This window comes from Ovis canadensis, chromosome 26, assembly GCF_042477335.2.
Source record: "Ovis canadensis isolate MfBH-ARS-UI-01 breed Bighorn chromosome 26, ARS-UI_OviCan_v2, whole genome shotgun sequence".
Classification (NCBI taxonomy): Eukaryota; Metazoa; Chordata; class Mammalia; order Artiodactyla; family Bovidae; genus Ovis; species Ovis canadensis.
The window spans coordinates 49,679,164-49,703,410 of NC_091270.1; the positions used below are offsets into that span (position 1 = coordinate 49,679,164).

Genomic DNA, 24,247 nt, shown 5'->3' on the forward strand with positions numbered 1-24,247 from the left:
TTGAAAACGCTTTTCTCCACTGATTTGTATTTGTTCCACTATCAAAGATTTTATAATTTCTGAGGTCTCCATTTTGTTCTAATAAATTCTTTATCTATTTTTTGGTACGTCTTCAGTTCAGTTCAGTCGCTCAGTTGTGTCTGACTCTCTGCGACCCCGTGAACCACAGCACGCCAGGCCTCCCTGTCCATCACCAACTCTTGGAGTTTACCCAAACTCATGTCCGTTGAATTGGTGATGCCATCCAGCCATCTCATCCTCTGTCGTCCCCTTCTCCTGCTGCCCTCAATCTTTCCCAGCATCAGGGTCTTTTCAAATGAGTTAACGCTTCATATCAGCTGGCCAAAATATTGGAGTTTCAGCTTCAGCATCAGTCCTTCCAATGAATATTCAGGACTGATTTCCTTTGTACATACTGCTGCTGCTGCTGCTACTAAGTCTCTTCAGTCGTGTCCGACTCTGTGCGACCCCATAGATGGCAGCCCACCAGGCTCCCCCGTCCCTGGGATTCTCCAGGCAAGAATACTGGAGTGGGTTGCCATTTCCTTCTCCAATGCATGAAAGTGAAAAGTGAAAGTGAAGTACAGTGCCATAATTAAAGTTTTTATTGAGTTTTGAAACTGGGTATTTTAAGTCCTGCCGTTTTCTTCCTTCTATTGCTCCTCCTCCTTCTTCTTTCTCTTCCTCAGCATTATGTTGTCCACTCTGTCTTTTGCCTTTCCGTATAAACCTTAGAATCAGTTTGATATGTCAAAAAACAATTGCTGGATTTTTATTGTAATTGCATTGAACATCAAGTTGTGAAGAACTGACATTTTAACAATTCATGAACATGAACATTCTCTTCACTTATTTATACTTTCTTTGATTTTCTTCATCAAGTTTTATAGTTTTCATCATATAGATCCTATAAGATTTTTTTCTAGATGTTGTTACCAAATTGAAGAAGTTTCCTCTATTCCTAGTTTGCTAACATTTTTATAAGTGATTTTAGATTTTGTCAAATGCTTTCTCTACAGCAGTTGTGAGGGTCATTGATTTCTCTTCTTTAGGCTATCAATATTATTGATTGTATTAATGGATATTTGCATAATAAGCCATGCTTTCATGCTTGTGATGAAACCTACTTGGTTATTTTTGTACATTGTTGGATTCAATTTCCTAATTTTTTTGGTTGAGGATTTTTGCATCTATGTTTATTAGATCTATTTATTGATTGAATTAGATTTATTTATGAGATCTATGGATTTATTGATATGTCTTGAAATGTCTTTGTTATTGATATTAGGCTAACACTGGCCTCATAGAACTAGTTAGGAAGCATCACATATCAGTGCTGGGAGAGTAATATGTCTGTGATTCCATGGGGTAAAGGCAGTAGAAGCTCCATATTTAGTGCTTTTCCTAAATTCTGTCCTCAGTGCTTTTTCTCTTGACTGATTTTAATTTGTATCCTTTCCATATACTAAACCATAACTGAGTATTAACAGCTTTCAGTGTGTTCCATGAGTTCTTTCAGTAAATTATAAAACCTGAGTGCAGTTCTGGGAATCCACTGAGCTTGTGATTGGTGAAAATGAGGACACTCTTGGGGACTGTTCTTTCTAACTTTGCAGTGGGTCTAAACTCTACTCACCCCTTTTAAACTTTTTTAAACTTTATTTATTTTCTGACTGTGTCCCAAAGAATGTGGGATCTTATTTCCATGGGGGATCTAACCCGCATGCCTTGTATTGGAAGCATGGAGTCTTAACCACTTCCTCCAGGGAAGTCCCATACCTACCTCTTAACCCGCCCTGATTTATTGAGGTATCATTAGCAAATAAAAATTGTATATGGTTTAAGGTTTACAGATATACAATGTGATGTTTTCATGTATGTATACATTGTGAAATGGTTCCCATGATCAAACCAGTTGAAATGTCCATCATCTCACACAGTTATCATTAAAAACATTTCTATCTTAGCAAATTTCACCTGTATAATGCATTATTGTTAACTATAGATGCTGACAACAGACTCATTTTATCAATGAAAGTCTGTACCCTTTGATCTGTATCTCCCCTTTCCTCTTACCATTTAGGCACTGGAGGTGCCACTCTTATATAATATTTAGTTTCTAAAAAAAAAAAAGTTGTTTTATATATTCTTCCCAGTTTTCTAGTTGATTAAGAGTAAGTTCCACCATAGTATTTTAATTGTTTAAAGATGCAAAAATCTTTAAGTGTCGACAGCATGCATATTCCCTCCCCAAATTAAAAAAACTGTGTAAAATAGCTCTTGCCAAAGTTTATATTATTTCTATGACATAGTTTTATTGTGTATTCCACTCATTTATAGCAATGTGGACCTGATAACTGTTGTAATCCTCAGACTTGTGTGCTGAAACCAGATTCAGAATGCGATAAAGGATTATGCTGCAACAACTGTAAAGTATGATTTTAGTTTATTACCATCTTCTAAGTATAAAATGAAATGTGTCTTGGTTACTTTTGGATACAGACACTTAGCTGTAACTCAAAATACATGACTTTTCATATAAAGACAAAAATAAGTTCAGAGTGATGTGTCTAATTTTACGAATTATAGTTGGATGTTGAGCCCTCCTTATAATGCCATTATTCTCCCTAATGATGCTATTGGTTTTAAGCCTTGATTGACAGCTATGACAGAATTCTTTGATGTAGAACATCTTCATTGAAAGGGACTATTTTCATTTATTTTATCCAATATTTATATCTTTATAAAAATTATCTTTTAGGTTGTGATGGGTATTTGTGAGTATGTAATTGAAAGATAAAGCAATTTCCCATAAATGCATAAATAATGAAACTCACTAGATATAACACTTTTCAAATGCTGCATGTCAGCACAAATTTAAACTATGGATTTGTTATACAAAGACCATTTGACTTAAAGGTTATATTTTAGCTTATATGATGAAGATGTTCATTCCTGTCCCCTGTTTTACTTTTCATATATATGTGTGACATATATGTGACAGATTCATCACATGAGAACCCCTCTATTGAATGACCTCCCACTGGTTCTGTGTTCTTCACTTTAGTTAGCTGATACGGTACCCCCTCCCCACCCCACCCACCTCTGGAATCTTACCATGGTTAATTCTTTCCTCTGTGATCTTTATAGTATAAACTAGAAGCCATCAACTAAGAAGTATGAGATAAATGCCCAATTAATGTTCTTTATATAAATTTTAGGAATGCTATACATGAAAATGTTATTGACCCATAGGATAAGTCAGGAGAAAGTTTACTATTGGGTTCCTTATTTCCCAAATAGTTTAGTAGTTGAACTGCCTTTTTAATCATTCTTTGCATTCTGTTCTCAGTTATTTAGGTTTCACATTTTCATAGAATTACTGATATTCCATACTTCAAAACTATGGTTTGAAAAAGTATATTTTATTTAGGAAGTACCTGCTGCTGCTAAGACGCTTTAGTCGTGACCGACTCTGTGTGACCTCATAGACGGCAGCCCACCAGGCTCCGCCGTCCCTGGGATTCTCCAGACAAGAACACTGGAGTGGGTTGCCATTTCCTTCTCCAATGCGTGAAAGTGAAAAGTGAAAGGGAAGTCGCTCAGTCGTGTCCGACTCTGCGACCCCATGGACTGCAGCCCACCAGGCTGCTCTGTCCATGGGATTTTCCAGGCTAAATTTCACAATTTTCCCTAAAGCAATAATTATCCCAAACTAAAAGCTACTTTTCCTGCCTTCTAGCCAAAACTTGGGCTCTCATTGTATCATATTTGTAATACACTTTTCCTTGTGCATATTCCTTACCTCCTGTTTTGGTTGATAACATTGTTTTTTTCCAATATGATTATTATAATTTTTATAACAGGAATATCCTGAGAGACACTAATGAATAAGTACTTCATCAAGCTATAAATGGAATTAGAGCAAGATTAAATATTGGTAAACACAATAATCGTATATAATGCTTTATTTTTTATATTTTAATTTCTACTAGTTTATGGCAGCAGGTGCTACATGTAGGCCCATTGCACATCCTGAATGTGATATTCCTGAGGTTTGTAATGGAAGCTCAGGAAGGTGTCCAGCTGATATAACTATACTCAATGGACAGCAATGTGAAGAAGGAAAAGCTTTTTGTTATGATGGAGGCTGCCAAGATATTGATGCACATTGTGAGAGTATATTTGGAAAAGGTATTGTTTTGTAACATCTGTATAGTTGGTCCTCAATATTTTCATTAACATTACCAAGGCAGTGGTCAATTAGATATATTTAAATTATTTATTTTGTTTAAAGTCTCTTTTTTAGAGAAGGAAATGGCAACTCACTCCAGTACTCTTGTCTGGAAAATTCCATGGATGGGGGAGCCTAGTAGGCTACAGTCCATGGAGTCGCAAAGAGTCGGACACGACTGAGTGACTTCACTTTCTTTCTTTCTATAGTTCCTTTTGGAGAAGGAAATGGCAACCCACTCCAGTGTTCTTGCCTGGAGAATCCCATGGACGGAGGGGCCTGGTGGGGCTGCGGTCTGTGGGGCTGCAAAGAGTTGGACACGACTAAGCAACTAACACACACACACAATCTCTTTTTAGTTTTTGAACTTCTTAAATATTTGTTTAAGGTGTATGATTTAATATTTTGATATGTATATACAATATGAAATAATTGCCACAGTCATCTGCTTAACATATTGCATGTATATACCCAGTAATATGCTTGCTAGATCCTAAGGTGGTGCACTTAAATTTTTGAGAAGCCTGTCTACTGTTTTCCATAATGACTGTGCCAATTTCCACTCCCATCAACAGTATATAAAAGTTTCACTTTCTCCACATTCTTGCTAATACTTTTTATCTTTTTCTCTTTGATAACACACTATCCTAAAAGGTGTGAGTTGTGGTTTTGAGTTGCATTTCCCTGATGATTAGTGATGTTGAGTCCCTTTTCATGTATCTGATGGTTGTTTGGCTTTTATTTGGAGGAATATCCATTTAGGTCCTTTGCTATTTTTAAATCTCTTTATCTTTCTTATTTAATTATGAGTAGCGTATTTTAGAAATTGATCCCTTATCAGCTCTATAGTTTGCTATTTTTTTCTCCCATTCTGTAGGTTTCAATTTTGCTTTGTTGCTTATTTTCTTTGCTAAGAAGTTTTTTATTTTGATGCAGTCCTACTTATCTATTGTTGCCTGCGCTTCTGTGTCATCCAAAAAAGTATTGCCCGGATTAGTATCCAAGAGCTTTCTCTCTCTCTTTTTTTCTAGTATATCTATAGTTTTAGGTAAGTTTAAGTCTCTTCAACCACCAACTTTATTGATGCACAACTGACATATAACATTCAGTAAGTTTAAGTTGTACAACTACTGATTTGGTACTTTTATATATTTCAGAATGATTACCACCATAGTGTTAGCTAAACTTCCATTATATCACATAATTACCATTTCTTTTTCATGGTGAGGACATTTAAGATCTACTTTCTTAGCAACTTTCAGGTATATAATTTGATATTACTAAGTATAAACATCATGCTGTGTGTTAGATTCCAAGAAGTTTTTTCATGTTATAACTGGAAATTTGTAACCTTTGAACACCTCCCCATTTTCCCTACCTTGTAGCCTGTGGTAACTATTGCTTTACTCTTTGTTTCTCTGAATTCAGTTAGATTCCACATATAAGTGTTATCATAGAGTATTGTCTTTCTCTGACTTATTTCACTTAGCATAATGCCCTCGGAGTCCATGTTGCTGCAAATGGCAGGATTTCCTTCTTTCTCAGGACTGAATATTTATATCTCATGTTTTCTTTGCTGATTCACACTATCAGGAAGGGGGAAATTTCCCATCCTCATTGCCTTCTCTGGTTCTTTTGTCTGGTCAAATAATTAAAATGACATAAGACAGATTAACTGGAGAAATAAAATTTTAGTTCATACATATGAGAATCCCACATACATGAGAGAATCAGAGATCATAGAAGAGGTTCAGAGACAGAAAGATAAAATGAGTTGTATGTGCTGGCCTGCACTAAGGAATGAGACAGGGTCCTTGGGGCTTTTAAGGACAGGAGGGTCATTCACAGGATGATAAGAAGAGCAGACGTTTGGTAATTATATATTTGCCCTGTCATCCAGATCAGGCCAATGAGATAGAATATATCTTTGATAATAAATCTTTTTCTGGGGGGAAAAGTCCCTAATTTAAATTCTTCTGGGTAGTTAAGGGAAGGGTAGTATATATATATACTTTTTGATAGCCTTTAGCTCAAAATAATCCACACGCCAAAGTGGTACATTTTTTAATTGTTTCTTTTTCTGTGCAAAAACTTTTCAGCTTGATGAAGTCCCACTTTTTATTTTTGCCTTTGTTGCTAATGCTTTTGGTGTCATATTGAAAAAGTCATTACCAAGACCCATGTTAAATAGGTTTCCCCTTGTGAAGGAGATCAAACCAGTCCATTCTGAAGGAGATTAGCCCTGGGATTTCTTTGGAAGGAATGATGCTGAAGCTGAAACTCCAGTACTTTGGCCACCTCATGCGAAGAGTTGACTCATTGGAAAAGACTGTGATGCTGGGAGGGATTAGGGGCAGGAGGAGAAGGGGATGACAGAGGATGAGATGGCTGGATAGCATCACTGACTCAATGAATGTGAGTCTGAGTGAACTACGGGAGTTGGTGATGGACAGGGAGGCCTGGCGTGCTGCGATTCATGGGGTCGCAAAGAGTTGGACACGACTGAGCTACTGAACTGAACTGAACTGTGTTTTCTTCTAGGTGTTTTAAGGTTTCTGTTTTTGCATTTAAGTCTTTATGAATTCTTTTGCTTTTTTTTTTTTTGAGCTGTGTGAGGTTGGGGATCAGTTGCATTCTTTTGCATGTTGGCTGTCCAGCTTTCTCAAAACTTGTTGAAGAGATTCTCCTTTCCTCATTGAGTATTCTTGACTCCCTTGTCAAATCTTAGTTTATCATATTGTCAGGGTTTGTTTCTGGGCTCTCAATCTTTTTTTTTTTTTTGTATCTTCTTCATTTTTTCATTAGTGTTTTATAGTTTTTTTTAAATTTTAGTTTTTACTTTATTTTACTTTACAATACTGTATTGGTTTTGTCATACATTGACATGAATCCACCACGGGTGTACATGCGATCCCAAACATGAAGCCCCTCCTACCTCCCTCCCCACAGCATCCCTCTGGGTCATCCCCATGCACCAGCCCCAAGCATGCTGTATGCTGCATCAGACATAGACTGGCGATTCGATTCCACTTCACACCAGTCAGAATGTCTGTGATCCAAAAATCTGCAAGCAATGAATGCTGGAGAGGATGTGGAGAAAAGGGAACCCTCCTACACTGTTGGTGGGAATGCAAACTAGTACAACCACTATGGAGAACAGTGTGGAGATTCCTTTAAAAATTGCAAATAGAACTGCCATATGACCCAGCAATCCCACTTCTGGGCATACACACTGAGGAAACCAGAATTGAAAGAGACACATGTACCCCAATGTTCATCGCAGCACTGTTTATAATAGCCAGGACAAGGAAACAATCTAGATGTCCATCAGCAGATGAATGGATAAGAAAGCTGTGGTACATATACGCAATGGAGTATTACTCAGCCGTTAAAAAGAATACATTTGAATCAGTTCTGTTGAGATGGATGAAACTGGAGCCGATTATACAGAGTGAAGTAAGCCAGAAAGAAAAACACCAATACAGTATACTAACACATATATATGGAATTTAGAAAGATGGCAATGATGACCCTGTATGCAAGACAGCAAAAAAGACACACATGTGTATAGTGGACTTTTGGACTCAGAGGGAGAGGGAGAGGGTGGGATGATTTGGGAGAATGGCATTGAAACATGTATACTATCATGTTCTGTTGGTTTTTTGTCTATTCTTATACCAGTAATATAGTGTTTTAATTTCTATAGCTTTGTTATATAATTGTAATAAGGAAAGTGTACCTCTAGTTTTGTTCTTTCTCAAGATTGCTTTGGCTATTCAGGATCTCTTATGGTTCCATACAAATTTTCAAATTGTTTTTTATATTTCTATCAAAAATACCTTTGGAATTTTGTTAGGGATTACATTGAATCTGTAGATGGCATTGGGTGATTTGGAGTTCTTTTTTTCTTTAATATTTATTTGACTCTCTCAGGTCTTAGCTGTGGCACACAGGATCTTTGTTACAATACAGAGACTCTCTAGTTGTGGCACACAGACTAAGTCCTTGCAATGTGCAGACTTAGTTGCTCTGTGGCATGTGAGATCTTAGCTTCCTGACCAGGGATCAAACCCATGTACCCTACACTGCAAGACAGATTCTTAACCACTAGTCCATCAGGGAAGACCCTACATGGATATTTTAATGATATAAATTCTTTTGACCTGTAATAATAGAATATCTTTCTTTTTGTGTCTTCTTAGAGTTCCTTCATGAAGATCTTGTAATTTTCAGGCTATACATCTCTTACTTGGTTAAATTTATTCCAAAATATCAAATTGATTTTGATGCTATTGCAATGAAATAAAAAAAATTTTTTTTCAGGTGTTGTTAGTGTGCATAAATTCAATTGATTTCTGTATGCTGACTTTCTTTTTATTTTTAAATGCTTGATCATAGCTTTGGATGAAGTCCAAGGTGATTCTACTTTATTTTATTTATTTTTTCCCATCCCCATTAACTTCTCTGGTTCTTTTGCCTGGTCAAATAATTAAAATGACAGAAGACAGATTAACTGGAGAAATAAGATTTTAGCTCGTACATATAAGAACCCCACATACATGATTTTAAATAGGAGCTCAGCAGGATTTCTTTCACCATTAGCTTTGTTAGTAGTAATGCTTCCTAAGTCGCACTTGACTTCACACTCGAGGATGTCTGGCTTTAGATAAGTGACCACACCGTTGTAGTTATCTGGGCCATTAAGACGTTTTTGTATAATTATTCTGTGTATCCTTGCCACATCTTCTTAATCTCTTTTGCTTCTGTTAGGTCCGTACTGTTTCTGTCCTTTATTGTGCCCACCCTTGCATGAAATATTCCTTTGATATCTCGAGTTTTCTTGAAGAGATTTCTAGTCTATACCATTCTATTGTTTCCCTCTACTTCTCTGTGTTGTTCACTTAAGAAGGCCTTCTTATCTCTCCTTGCTCTTCTCTGGAACTCTGAATTAAATTGGGTATATTTTCCCCTTTCTCCCTTGCTTTTCACTTCTCTTCTTTTCTCATCTATTTGTAAAGCCCCCTCAGACAACCTCTTTGCCTTCTTGCATTTCTTTTTCTTTGGGATGGTTTGTTACAAATCTCTGCCCACATTTCTTAGGAACTCTACCAGATAAAATCCCTTGAATCTATTAATCACTTACACTGTATTAGGAATGTGATTAGGGTCATACCTGAATGGCCTAGTGGTTTTCCTTACTTTCTTCAATTTAAACCTGAATTTTGCAATAAGGAGCTATTGGTCTGAGCCACAGTCAACCCAGGTCTTCTTTTTGCTGATTGTGTAGAGCTTCTCCATCTTCATCTGAAAAGAATAAAATCAGTTTGATTATGGTATTGACCATCTGGTGATGTTCATGCATAGAGTCCTCTCTTGGGTTGTTGGAAAAGGATATTTTTTATGACCAGCATGTTTTTTTGAATAAAACTCTGTTAGCCTTTGTCCTGATTCATTTTGTATTCCAAGACAAACTTGCCTGTTATTCCGAGTATCTCTTGAATTCCTACTTTTGCATTCAAATCTCCTATGATGAAAAAGACATCTTTTTTGTTTTAGTTCTAGAAGGTGTTGTATGTCTTCAAAGAACTGGTCAACTTTAGCTTCTTACACACAGTTGCTGGGGCATAGACTTGGTTTACTGTGATGTTAAGTGGTTTGCCTTGGAAACAAATTGAGGTCATTCTGTCATTTTTTGAGGTTTCACCCAAGTACTGCATTTCAGACTTTCATTGACTGTGAGGTCTGCTCCATTTCTTCTAAAGGATTCTTGACAATAGTAATAGATATAATGGTCATCCTAATTAAATTTGCCTATTCCTATCTATTTTGGTTCACTGATTCCTAAGATGTTGATGTTCAATCTTGCAGTCTCCTGCTTGACCATGTTCAATTTACCTTGATTCATGGACCTAACATTCCAGGTTCCTATGCAATATTGAGGAACGCTGGACTGGAAGAAACACAAGCTGGAATCAAGATTGCCAGGAGAAATATCAATAACCTCAGATATGCAGATGACACCACCCTTATGGCAGAAAGTGAAGAGGAACTAAAAAGCCTCTTGATGAAAGTGAAAGAGGAGAGTGAAAAAGTTGGCTTAAAGCTCAACATTCAGAAAACTAAGATCATGGCATCCGGTCCCATCACTTCATGGGAAATAGATGGGGAAACAGTGGAAACAGTGGCTGACTTTATTTTTGGGGGCTCCAAAATCACTGCAGATGGTGACTGCAGCCATGAAATTAAAAGACACTTACTCCTTGGAAGAAAAGTTATGACCAACCTAGATAGCATATTCAAAAGCAGAGATATTACTTTGCCACCTAAGGTCCATCTAGTCCAGGCTATGGTTTTTCCTGTGGTCATGTATGGATGTGAGAGTTGGACTGTGAAGAAGGCTGAGTGCCGAAGAATTGATGCTTTTGAACTGTGGTGTCGGAGAAGACTCTTGAGAGTCCCTTGGACTGCAAGCAGATCCAACCAGTCTATTCTGAAGGAGATCAGCCCTGGGATTTCTTTGGAAGGAATGATGCTAAAGCTGAAACTCCAGTACTTTGGTCACCTCATGCAAAAAGTTGACTCATTGGAGAAGACTGTGATGCTGGGAGGGATTGGAGGCAGGAGGAGAAGGGGACGACAGAGGATGAGATGGCTGGATGGCATCACAGACCCGATGGATGTGAGTCTGGGTGAACTCCAGGAGTTGGTGATGGACAGGGAGGCCTGGCGTGCTGTGACTCATGGGGTCGCAAAGAGTCGGACACAACTGAGCAGCTGAACTGAACTGAACTGATGCAATATTGTTCTTTACAGGATCAGATTTTATTTTCACCACCAGCTTATCCACAGCTAAGCATTGTTTCTGCTTTGGCCCAGCCACTTCATTCTAACTGGAGTGATCAATAACTGTCCTCTGCTCTACCCCAATAGCTCTACCCCTCTTCTGACCTGGGGGCTCATCTTCCGGTGTCATGTCTTTTTGCCTTTTCGTACTGTTCATGGCTTTTTCCAGGGAAGGATACTGGAATGGGTTGCTATTACCTCCACCGGTGGACCATGTTTTGTCAGAACTCTTCACTGTAACCTGTCGATCATGGGTGGCTCTACACAGCATGGTTCATAGCTTCATTCAAGGTGAAGCAAGCCCCTTTGCCACAACAAGGCTGTGGCCTATGAAGGGGATTGTGCCTCATAGCATTTGATAATAAGGTAGAGGGAATCTAAATACACCATTTGGACTATGGAAGGGCAAATTCTATTACTTTGTAGACTTGGTCGGTATACTGGACTTAAGGAAATATTTAATATGTGATTTCACATTTTCAACATATTGCCCTTTTGGTGTTTCCATAATTACTGTGCAAAACCCAGACTGAGCTGAGAGAAAGTCCCTAACATGAGAGAGGGTATTCAAGGGAGAAATTAATAATAGGGCACATTGGCACCTTTAGAAGGAATATTTTACTAATATTTGGGTTAGTAAAGATAGGGTTGGATGAAGAATATTCCTAACCTGGTAGTCTCAGATTCACAACTGAACTGATTAAACACTGTCAATACTCAGAATAATGTTACCTGCCCTCACAGTATGTGCATAATCACCTTTGATGGGCTAATGTTTAAAAATTGTAGAAGGAGATAGAATTAGGAGAAGGCAAAAAATTGAGTGACTAAATAATATCATATTAATTTTAATAATAATCCACTAAGGTAGATATTATTAGCTACTTTTATATTTTATTGATGGTCAGTTAGACTTAGCATGGTTCATTCTGGAGAAAGTAACTTTGCTAGGTGGAACTCTTAAGATGTTCCCCATCATTACTGTGGTATTTTCTTAGAGATTCCTCCCTCTGAGTTGGGTGAGAACCAGTGACTATGTGGTGGACTATCGTCCCTATGATTAGTTTATACAGAAAATATGAAGGGATTTTAAAGACCTAATTAAGGTCCATAATTAGTCAACTTTGAATCAATCCAAAGGAGATCATTCTAAGTGGAGCCTCGCCTAATAATATGAGCCCTTAAAAGATGAGAAATGTCAGAAGATTCTTTGGCTGGCTTGGGAGAAATCAGTTCAGCTCAGTTGCTAAGTCGTGTCTAACTCTCTGCAATCCCATGGACTGCAGCATGCCAGGCTTCCCTGTGCATCATCAACTCCCAGAGCTTACTCAAACTCATGTCCATCAAGTCAGTGATACCATCCAACCATCTCATCCTCTGTCGTCCCCTTCTCCTCCCGCCTTCAATCTTCCTCAGCATCAGGGTCTTTTCGAAACAGTCAGTTCTTTGTATCAGGTGGCCAAAGTATTGGAATTTCAGCTTCAGTATCAGTCATTCCAATAAATATTCAGGACTGATTTCCTTTAGGATGGACTGGCTGGATCTTCTTGCAGCCCAAGGTACTCAAGAGTCTTCTCCAACACCACAGTTCAAAAGCATCAATTCTTTGGCACTCAGCTTTCTTTATAGTCCAACTCTCACATCCATACATGACTACTGGAAAAACCATAGTTTTGACTAAATGGACCTTTGTTGGCAAAGTAATGTCTCTGCTTTTTAATATGCTACCTAGGTTGGTCATAACTTTTCTTCCAAGGAACAAGCATCTTTAAATTTCATGGCTGCAGTCACTATCTGCAGTGATTTTGGAGCCCAAGAAACTAAAGTCTCTTACTGTTTCCATTGTTTCCCCACCTATTTGCCATGAAGTGATGGGACCAGATGCCATGACCTTAGTTTTCTGAGTGTTAAGTTTTAAGCCAACTTTTCCCCTCTCCTCTTTCACTTTCATCAAGAGGCTCTTTAGTTCTTCTTTGCTTTCTGCTTTAAGGGTGATGTCATCTGCATTTTCTGAGGTTATTGATATTTCTCCTGGCAATCTTGATTCCAGCTTGTGCTTCATCCAGCCCAGCATTTCTCAGGATGTACTCTGCATATAAGTTAAGTAAGCAGGGTGACAGTATACAGCCTTGATGTACTCCTTTCCCGATTTGGAACCAGTCTGTTCCATATCCAGTTCTAACTGTTGCTTCTTGACCTGCATACAGATTTCTCGTGAGGCATCTCTTTAAGAATTTTCCACAGTTTGTTGTGATCCACACAGTCAAAGGCTTTGGCAAAGAAAAACAATAGAATGGGAAAGACTAGAGATCTCTTCAAGAAGATTAGAGATATATTCCTAGGGAATATTTCATGCAGAAGACCTAACAGAAGCAGAAGATATTAAGAAGAGGTGGCAAGAATACACAGAAGAACTATATAAAAAAGATCTTCATGACCCAGATAACCACCATGGTGTGATCACTCACCTAGAGCCAGACATCCTGGAATGCAAGGTCAAGTGGACCTTAGGAAGCTTCACTACGAACAAAGCTAGTAGAGGTGATGGAATTCCAGTTGAGCTATTTCAAATCCTAAAAGATGATGCTTGGAAAGTGCTGCACTCAGTATGCCAGGAAATTTGAAAATTCAGCAGTGGCCACAGGACTGGAAAAGGTCAGTTTTCATTCCAATCCCAAAGAAAGACAATGCCAAAGAATGTTCAACGACCACACAATTGCACTCATCTCACACACAAAAGTTATGCTCAAAATTCTCCACACCAGGCTTCAACAGTACGTGAACTGTGAACTTCCAGGTGTTCAAGCTGGATTTAGAAAAGGCAGAGGAACCAGAGACCAGATTTCCAACATCCGTTGGATAATAGAAAAAGCAAGAGAATTCTAGAAAAACATTTACTTCTACTTTATTGGGAGAAATAAGCAGTCATTTTTGTGAGAGGGCCACGTCACTAGGACCTGAACAGGAGTTCCTAGGGCCAAGAGCAACCCCTGGCAGATAGTGACAAAATGAAGCAACGGCTACAAAAAAATGAATTCTTCACAGCCAATGAGGTTGGAAGAGGACTCTAGACTCAAATAAGGCTGTAACTCTGGCCAGGAACTTTATTTCAGCCTTGAGACCCTGAACGGAGAACCTAAATGTGCTTTGCCAGACTTTAAGAAACTGTGACGTGGGTGTTGTTTTAAGGTGTCAAAATTTTGGTAATTTTTTACACAGTGATAGAAAGCTAATACAATAACAAAGGAAAAATTGGTAAATATGTATGGATTGACAATTTTGGTCCCTTCACTTCAGACTTTCTGAAGGTATGAATTTTCTTTAATGAGGTTTTTTTTTTTTTTTTTTTTTTTTTTTTTTTTTTTTTTAAATAGACCTGGCTTTTTGTAAATTCCTACTCAGAATCTAGGAGAACAAGAATAGTTTTCTTGCATTCTTTCTCTATTGCCTTCTTTCACAGAGCTCTCTTAAGATTTATACTTTTACAACTCTGGTTGTAAAAAAAAAAAGTATGGTTCCTCTGATGGTAAAGAATCCACCTACAATGCAGGAGACCCAGGTTTGATTCCTGGATCAGAGAGATCCCATGGAGAAGGGAATGGTAACCCACTCCAGTTTTCTTGCCTGGAGAATTCTTTGAAAGAGAAACCCAGTGAGCTATAGTTCATGGAGCTGCAAACAGTCGGACGTGGTTGAGCAACTAACACTTTCACTTTCAATTCTCCTCTACCCTCATAGTATCTTTTGAGCTACAAATGGCCAAAGTGAATTAAAAGGAGAAATAATCATGAGCAATAGTTTTCACTTCATTTCTCTCTTCTTAAAACTTCACTAGGGAACTTTTCAATAGATGACAATGATAGAGAAAAAAAGTAAAGAAACATATGAGGAAATTGAAGAAGTCATAATTTAAATATATTTAAGTTTTAATGGCTGAGTAATACTCCACTGTGTATAAAAAATAAAAAAATATATTTGAGTTTTAATTTAAAGGAAGTTTTAATCTAAATGTATTTCTAACTTTGACAGGTTCAAAAAATGCTCCGTTTGCCTGCTATGAAGAAATACAGTCTCAAAGTGATAGATTTGGGAACTGTGGTCAAGAGGGACTCAGATATACATTTTGCCCATGGAGGTATGCTATGCAGATAGTGAAAATTCCTATCTTATATGCTATAAAATTCTGTTTTTAGTTTTTCACTATGTATGCCATTAATTCCAATCGTTTCAGGTATCACGTGTGTTCAGGAGTTAATCTGAAATCAAAATCTCTAGTCCTGACATCATTCTTGTACTACAGGCTTATTAAATTTCAATGTGATTTTTAAATATTTATATGTAGATGATTACTAGGCTCCAAGATCTTATCCAAGATTGAAATTAATGATAAACATTGCACCTTTCCTGTCTGAACATACTCATTATTTTATTTTATTTATTTATTTTTTCTTTGTGATGAGAATTCTTAGGATTTATTATTCTTGGTAGGATCTAACCAAGAAACCAAGATATCTCTGTTTCTGAATTTTCTTTTTATTTATTTATTTATTTTTTTTTTTAGTTTTTTATTTTTTAAATTTTAAAATCTTTAATTCAAAAATGAAAATACTATCCCCATTCATTTGAATGCTTGCCCAAGCTGAAGACTGCCCAGTGTCTCTAAAATGAAGTTCAACTTCTCCTGTGTCTGAAAAGCCCGTTCTTTGATATTTTGGTCATGAATTTCTTTTAACAAATATTTTTAAAGAACCTACTATATGCTGGCCACTAGCTAGTTAGATACAAGTTAGCAAAACATACATGATCCTTGTACTCATGGAATTTACAGGCTGGTAAACATATCATCTGAAGAAGGAAATGGCAACCCACTCTAGTATTCTTGCTTGGAGAATCCCAGGGACAGAGGAGCCTGGTGGGCTGCCGTCTATGAGGTCGCACAGAGTTGGACATGACTGAAGCGACTTAGCAGCAGCAGCAGCAGCAAACATATCATCTAACCTTATGCTTCTTGTAATGTTACTTCCTTCATAAGTAATGCTTATGCTATGATTGTTTCAAAATACCTTACTCTGCCTGTTGAAATTCTACTAATTTGTAAGCTTGGACTCAGATGGCATCTTCTGTATGCGGTTTCCCTGACTACTAAGTTAGAATATATCTTCATCTTAAATATCTGTAAGAATCTGCTTATTTCATTCATAGCACATTTAATAAGGTTTATGTCATATTTAGTATTAGATTGTAAGGTCTTTGAGGGTAGAGGTCACAACTTAGTTTCTGCCCCTCTACAGAGAGATATAAAAAGCTTGAGTGAATTGTTTATTTGACAATCGTACACCAATCTGTACAGTGGATAAAAAGATCATTAGTATCATTGAAAGATAAGCATATATCAGTGGCGTTACATTTTACTTTAACTGTTAGTAGGAAAGTGTTACATTTCCTTAGACATATTGCCATAAGTGGAGAACCATTCTTTATTTTTTTTGGTCAAAGAAAGAAAATATGAAGCATTCATAATAAATGCCTTATGTATAATAATCATATATTTTTATTATGTTTGTAGGAATCTTATATGTGGAAGATTAATCTGTACCTACCCACTTGAAACTCCTTTCCTTCGAGACAATGCTTCTGTGATTTATGCTTTTGTGCGAAGTGTTGTATGTATAACAATGCACTATGAAACAACGGGTATAAAAGATCCACTCGTGGTCAATAATGGCTCTATTTGTGATAAAGAGAGGGTAAATAGCTTAAAATCAATTAAAAAATCTATTCTATTAATTTCCCTTGTGGCTCAGTTGGTGAAGAATCTGCCTGCAATGCAGGAGACCTGGGTTAGATCCCTGGATTGGGAAGATCCCCTCGAGGAGGACATGGCAACCCACTCCAGTATTCTTGCCTGGAGAATTCCATGGACAGAGGAGCCTGGAGGGCTACAGTCCATGGGGTCGCAAAGAGTTGGACATGGCTGAGCGACTAAGCACACACGTGACCAAATAACCTCAAATATTTGGATAAGGAGAAAATGAGTAAGCTTCAGTTGGTCTCTGAGGGAAATGGCAGTGTTTGTTCCTTTTTAGAATTTCAGTGTTGTAAGCAAGGAAGCTCTAAGAGTTTGGGGACAGTAGTATGGAGGAGAGAGGTCTTGGGAATACTTGTAGTTAAATATTCCATAACTTGGGAATTCACTTTTATTCTTGCAGAAGAAAGAAGAAATCCCATTTACTTATATATGTCTCTTTGTGACCCAGTAGATAAGAGTATAGCTTAGATGGTGCCACAGGAATAAATCTTTACCTCTTGGGTTTTGACATTTTGCAGGTTATCCAACCAGTTTGAGATATGACAGCTGTGTGTAAAATGGGGATAATAATGATATTTACTCTATGGGGTTATTGCAAAGATTAAATGAAATGATACTATAAAGTATGTAGTACAATGCTCAACACATAGTAAGAACTAAATATAGGTTGGCTATTATTCTTGGTGGTTGTTATAATTGGTTATCTATGAGAGCAAACAGCCAAATATGGAGAAAGCATGGAATAAATTTACTTCAGAATCTCATTTAGTTCCTAGCCAGAAATTTGCTCATGAGGAACTATCATGTAGTGTAAAGTGTAGCCTTTAAAGACAGAAGCACAGAGATCTGAATTTTGACTCTTCCTCCTTACCCGACAGATGATTTTGAATAAAATATTAAATATGTAAAATGAATGTATGTATTTTGGTGATTTTTGGTGATCTGATAGTTTAAATGAAGTTTACCACAGATAAAGTATATAGTCTTCATATTGATTTCCTCTTCATGCCTGGAAGTCATGAATATCTCCTTGAAGGACAGATATGCCAGGAAGCTCAGTAGATGTATTTATGCCATGGAGTCAAAGCAATTAAAAAATGAGACATGGTCAATGGATGCTTTGAAATTATGTGTAATTTAGTAAGAACATAATCTTTTCTATAACATGGGCAGTTCTTCTCAGTGATGCCTTATGAAAACAAATTTTACCAGGTAGCTTTTAATGATACTATAAATCATATATGGTGAAACACTCTTGGGAACTTTGTTTCTGTCAGTAATGTCATTAAGTAGCAGGACTTCATCTCAATTTCAACTGAGGCAGACAAAAAATATAGTACATTCTAAAAAGAGTTGTTAGATGCACCGTGGGGGCCAAGAACTAATGAGAAGACTGAGCACATTAAAAGCTTACAGGGTTTGGTTGTCAGGATTTAGAGAGTATTTGTGAGGTCATTTCTTTGAAGAGTGTTGTACTTTCATGTTTAAAAGGAAATCATTTTCACATTATTTCATTTTAACCTTGAAACAAATCTTGAATGCTTTAGAAAAAGTATTATTGTACTCATTTAAGAAAACTGCAAATTAGGAAGTTGATATTGCTAGAAATAAAGAAGTTAGGAATATATCCTTAATCCTCTGATTATTATACTTTATACTTAAAAGAATTAATATCTGGATATTAAAATATTCTACACTAGAAGGTTATATAGCTGTAGTAACTTTAGATGAAAACTTCAAATATCTTTTCTAGGGGACTCTAATAATGCCAAAGAATGCTCAGACTATGGCACAATTGCACTCATCTCACACGCTAGTAAAGTAATGCTCACAATTCTCCAAGCCAGAGTTCAGCAATACGTGAACCATGAACTTCCAGATGTTCAAGCTGGTTTTAGAAAAGGCAGAGGAACCAGAGATCAAATTGTCAACATCCACTGGATCATCAAAAAAACAAGAGAGTTCCAGAAAAACATCTATTTCTGCTTTATTGTCTATGCCAAAGCCTTTGACTGTGTGGATCACAATAAACTGTGGAAAATTCTGAAAGAGATGGGAATACCAGACCACTTGACCTGCCTCTTGAGAAACCTATATGCAGATCAGGAAGCAACAGTTAGAACTGGACATGGAACAACAGACTGGTTCCAAACAGGAAAAGGAGTACATCAAGGCTGTATATTGTCACCCTGCTTATTTAACTTACATGCAGAGTACATCATGAGAAATGCTGGGCTGGAAGAAGCACAAGCTGGAATCAAGATTGACGGGAGAAATATCAGTAACCTCAGATATGCAGATGACACCACCCTTATGGTAGAAAGTGAAGAGTAACTAAAAAGCCCCTTGATGAAAGTGAAAGAGGAGAGTGAAAAAGTTGGCTTAAAACTCAACATTCAGAAAACGAAGATCATGGCATCTGGTCCCATCACTTCATGGGAAATAGATGGGGAAACAGTGGAAACAGTGTCAGACTTTATTTTTTTGGGCTCCAGAATCACTGTAGATGGTGATTGCAACCATGAAATTAAAAGATAGGAGAAATATCAATAACCTTAGATAGGCAGATGACACCACCCTTATGGCAGAAAGTGAAGAGGAACTAAAAAGCCTATTGATGAAAGTGAAAGAGGAGAGCGAAAAAGTTGGCTTAAAGCTCAACATTCAGAAAACGAAGATCATGGCATCTGGTCCTATCACTTCATGGCAAATAGATGGGAAAACGGTGGAAGCAGTGTCAGACTTTATTTTGGGGGGCTCCAAAATCACTGCAGATGGTGATTGCAGCCATGAAATTAAAAGACGCTTATTCCTTGGAAGAAAAGTTATGAACAACCTAGATAGTATATTCAAAAGCAGAGACATTACTTTGCCAACAAAGGTCCGTCTAGTCAAGGCTATGGTTTTTCCAGTGGTCATGTATGGATGTGAGAGTTGGACTGTGAAGAAAGCTGAGTGCCAAAGAATTGATTCTTTTGAACTGTGGTGTTGAAGACTCTTGAGAGTCCCTTGGACTGCAAGGAGATCCAACCAGTCCATTCTGAAGGAGATCAGCCCTGGGATTTCTTTGGAAGGAATGATGCTAAAGCTGAAACTCCAGTACTTTGGCCACCTCATGCAAAGAGTTGACTCATTGGAAAAGACTTTGATGCTGGGAGGGATTGAGGGCAGGAGGAGAATCCCATTTATTGATTTTTTTCTATGTAAACTTTTTATATAGGCAAGGAATACACAATATTATTTAAACTGTGCTCTTAAGGATGGTTTTGTTAGACTTCAGTCTATTGTAAGAAAAAGTGGTTTTTCTTTTGGTTCTGATTTTTTATTTCAGTCTTGTTTCATTTGTTACTTCCATATCCCTGCCCTGAATCATTTTTTGGACTGTCTTTTTAACAATTAATAATTTTAGATTCACAGCAAAATTGAGAGGAAATTATATAAAGCTTTCCCTTATATACTCTGGCCGCACATAAGCGTATGTTACCATGTTATTAACTTCTTCCATTCAGTATGGTATATTTGTTACAACTGATCAGCCTACATTGACACATGTTTATTACACAAAGGAAATAGTTTATATAAGCTTTCAGTCTTGGTGTTGTACATACTATTAGTTTATGGCCTATCTTCTTTTTCCTCTTTTAAAGAACTTCATTAAAAAACTTCTCTCAATTTCTGTATGTCTGAGAAAGGCTTTATTTCTCCATAACTTTTGAAGGAAAATTTCACAGTATATAGAATTCTAGATTGGGGATCTTTTTTCCTTCAGTATTTTACTCCACTCTTTTCTGACTGCCTGGCTTCTGAGGAGAAGTGAGATATAATTCTTATCATTGTTTCTCTATAGGTAAGTTGTTGTTTTTTTTTTTTTTTAAATCTTGCTTTTTAAAAGATTTATTCTTTGATTTTCTGTTTGGACATGATATGCCTAGGTGTAGTGGTTTTTTGTTTGTTTTTATCCTGCTTATTGTTTTCTGAATTTCCTAGAACAGTGGTTTCATATCTGATATTAATTTGGGGAAAATTTGCAGTTATTATTGTTTCAAATGGGCTCTCCAGGGGGCATTAGTAAGAACCCACTTGCCAATGCAGGAGATATAAGAGACTTGGGTTTGATCCCTGGGTTGGGAAGATCCGCTGCGGGAGGGCATAGCAAACCACTCCAGTATTCTTGCCTGGAGAATCCCCAAGGACAGAGGAGTTGGCAGGCTACAGTCCATGGGATCACAAACAGTAGGATACGACTGAAACAACTGAGCATGCACATTGTTTCAAATATTTCTTCTGTTCCTTTTTCTTTTTCTTCTGGCATTTCCATTACATATACATTATGCTTTTTTGTAGTTGTCCCTTGAATATTCTTTTTTTTTTGTCTTTGTTCTTTTTGCTTTTTTGTTTTAAAGGATTCTTTTGATATATCCTCTAGTTCAGAGATTCCTTCCTCAGGTATGTGAAGTATACTAATAAGCCCATTAAAGGCATTATTCATTTTTGTTAGTGCTTTTTTTCATTCCAGCATTTATTTCTTTCCCCTTGGGATTACTGTCTCTCTGCTTCCATTGCCTATCTGTTCCTGCATGCTATCTACTTTGTCTGTTAGAGCCCTTAAGATGTTAATCATGAGTGAGTGAGTCTTCGCTAAGTTGTGTCCGACTCTTTGCAACCCCATGGACTGTACCCACCAGGCTCCTCTGTCCATGGGATTCTTCAGGCAAGAATACTGGAGTGGGTTGCCATTTTCTTCTCATAATTGTTTTAAACTCCAAGGCTGATAATTTCAGTATCCTGACAATGTCTGTTTCTGATAATTGTGTGTTTGGGCTTTTAATATAACCTTATCTGTTTTCTTGAGAGCTGAGCATAATGTGCCAGGCAAAAGAACTGCTGTAAATGGCAACCCACTAAATGGACCTCTGTAAATGGACCTTTAGTAATGTGGTGGTGAGGTGTTGTGGCAGGGAAATATTCTTCAGTCCTATGATTAGATCTGTCTTTCAGTGAACCTGTGCCTTTGGATTGTGAACTTCACAAGTGTTTTTCAGTTTTTTTTTTTTTTCCTTCCCTTATATGGGACAGTATGGCTGGAGCAGACTGGAGTTGGGTATTTCTCTTTTCACATATGGAAGGTTAAGAGCAGACTGATATTGGATATTTCCCTTCTCCCAGATCAGTTAGGCTCTGATAGAACACATGCAGATTAGGCTATAATTATTAATAACTCGTTTCTCCTGAGGGCCAGCTTTGTTAAGAACAGACTGCTCTGGCTACTTCAAAATGGTTTCTTTTCCCCTCCTTCTGCAAGATTACAAGAAAAAAATTTCTCTAATATTTACTGTGAGAACCTGGTTGAGCTCCTGGATATACATCACCTGAAACAATGGAGGTTCCTCATGACTGGGTGCCTCTGGGGTTTTTAAGTCTTGGGGTTGTCCTTATCACTGCTGCTGCTGTTGCTAAGTGGCTTCAGTCGTGTCCAACTCTGTGTGACCCATAGATGGCAGCCCACCAGGCTCCACCATCCCTAGGATTCTCCAGGCAAGAACATTGGAGTGGGTTGCCATTTCCTTGTCCACAATTCATCACTTTCCTTCCCTGGCACTGGTATCTGAGCTTTCTGCTTGTTAATCTTTGCTCTGGTAAGCTGTGACTCCCTGTATTTGCTTGTCTATCTCTCCAATTTGAGAGCAGTGATTTGCCACCAAATCACTTTTATGAATCCTAAAAGAGTTTTTGCTTTTTCAGTTTGTTCAACTTTCTCATTATTTTTAGGATGGAGTGGCAACTTCCAAGCTTCTTATTACATGGGGAAGTAATAACATAAACCTGAATCATTTCTTAAAAATTTATTTTAAAAAATACTTTATTTTTTAGAAAAGTTTTAAGTTTACATCAAAAGTTGCCGAAAATGCAGGGAATTTCCATGTACCATTTACCCCTACATAAATGCAGACTCCACTATCCACAATGCTACACCAAAAGTCCATAATTTACATTAAATTTATCTGAAAAATCCCCAGATATTTGTAGCTTAAACTATACATTTCTAAATAACACTTATGCCAAAGGAGAAATCTCAAAAGAAATGGAAAAACACTTTGAATTAAATGAAAGTGAGAATGTAACATAAAAATCTGTGGGATACAGCAGAAACGGTACTTAATGGAAATTTACTGCACTGAATACCTGTTGTCCTGTGTTATAAAATTACTGATGGTAATGTTAAGATAACTGGACTCCTCTAACTTGGAAAAAATTTGTTTGTTTGTCTTTAGATTTGTGTAAATCGTCAATGTTTAGAAGTAAGGCCGTTTATAGACAAATTAAATCAGTGTTCAGCAAAGTGCAATGGAAATGGAGTAAGTAAGCACATGATTCATATTTCCCCAAATTATATCTCTCTTAGATACTTTTCGGCATCAGTCATTAATTTATTTAACATTTATTGGGTTTCTACCATGTGCTAGGACCTGTTGTATCTAGCTATATGGGGCTGAATCAGATTACTAAATTTGTTGCCATTTGCATTAGGGAACATTTTACAGCATTAAATTGCTGATGCCTTTAGCAAATTTATTATTATAGTTGTGTACTTTTCAGAGGTGTTAAATATTCCAACAAATGCATTAACCTATTCATTGCAGGAAGGTAATTATGGTAAAATTTGTGTGTCTGTGAATACATAGTGTGAGGGAAAGCTATTTGTTTTATCCCTCTTTTAATAAGAGACTTTTCTCCCCATTGAGATCAATTTATTTCCCATACCAAAAAAGTAAGAGTGCAGTGGATAGAAGGTTAGATTGTCAATCTCAAGTGATAGTGGAACACACCTATTTTATTTTATTTCTTCTTTAAAAATTTTTATTGGCATATAGTTGATTCACAGTGTTGTGTTAGCTTCAGGTGTACAACAAAATGAATCAGTTATACGTATACATAGCCATTCCTTTTGAGATTTTCCCCATATAGGTTATTACTGAATATTGAGTAGTGTTACCTGTGTATACAGTAAATCCTTATTAGTTTTCTGTTTTATATATGGTATTGTTTACCTGGTAATCCCAAGATCCTAATTTATCCTTCCCTCACCAACTTTCACCTTTGATAACTGTAAGTTTGTTTTTACATCTGTAACTCTATTTCAGGTTTGTAGCTAAGTTCATTTGTAGCTTTTTTTTTTTAGATTCCACATGTAAGTGATATCATATAACATTTGTCATTCTCTGTCTGACTTACTTAATTCAGTATGACAATCTCTAGGTCCATCCATGTTGCTTCAAATGGAATTATTTTGTTCCTTTTCCATTGTACACATGTAGCACACCTTCTTTATCCATTCCTTTGCCAATGGACATTTAGCTTGC

At 37.0% G+C, this 24,247-nt stretch overlaps 1 protein-coding gene across 1 annotated transcript in view; it reads left to right on the forward strand.

Moving 5' to 3' along the window:
- LOC138430939 (disintegrin and metalloproteinase domain-containing protein 32-like) overlaps window positions 1-24,247 on the forward strand; it is a 196,576-nt gene that overhangs the window by 124,113 nt on the left and 48,216 nt on the right. Inside the window, exons 13-17 of the mRNA XM_069572993.1 lie at window positions 2,341-2,433; window positions 3,996-4,194; window positions 15,107-15,212; window positions 16,644-16,824; window positions 23,159-23,242. Coding sequence (XP_069429094.1) covers window positions 2,341-2,433; window positions 3,996-4,194; window positions 15,107-15,212; window positions 16,644-16,824; window positions 23,159-23,242 — 663 coding nt within the window. The remainder of the gene's footprint in view (window positions 1-2,340; window positions 2,434-3,995; window positions 4,195-15,106; window positions 15,213-16,643; window positions 16,825-23,158; window positions 23,243-24,247) is intronic.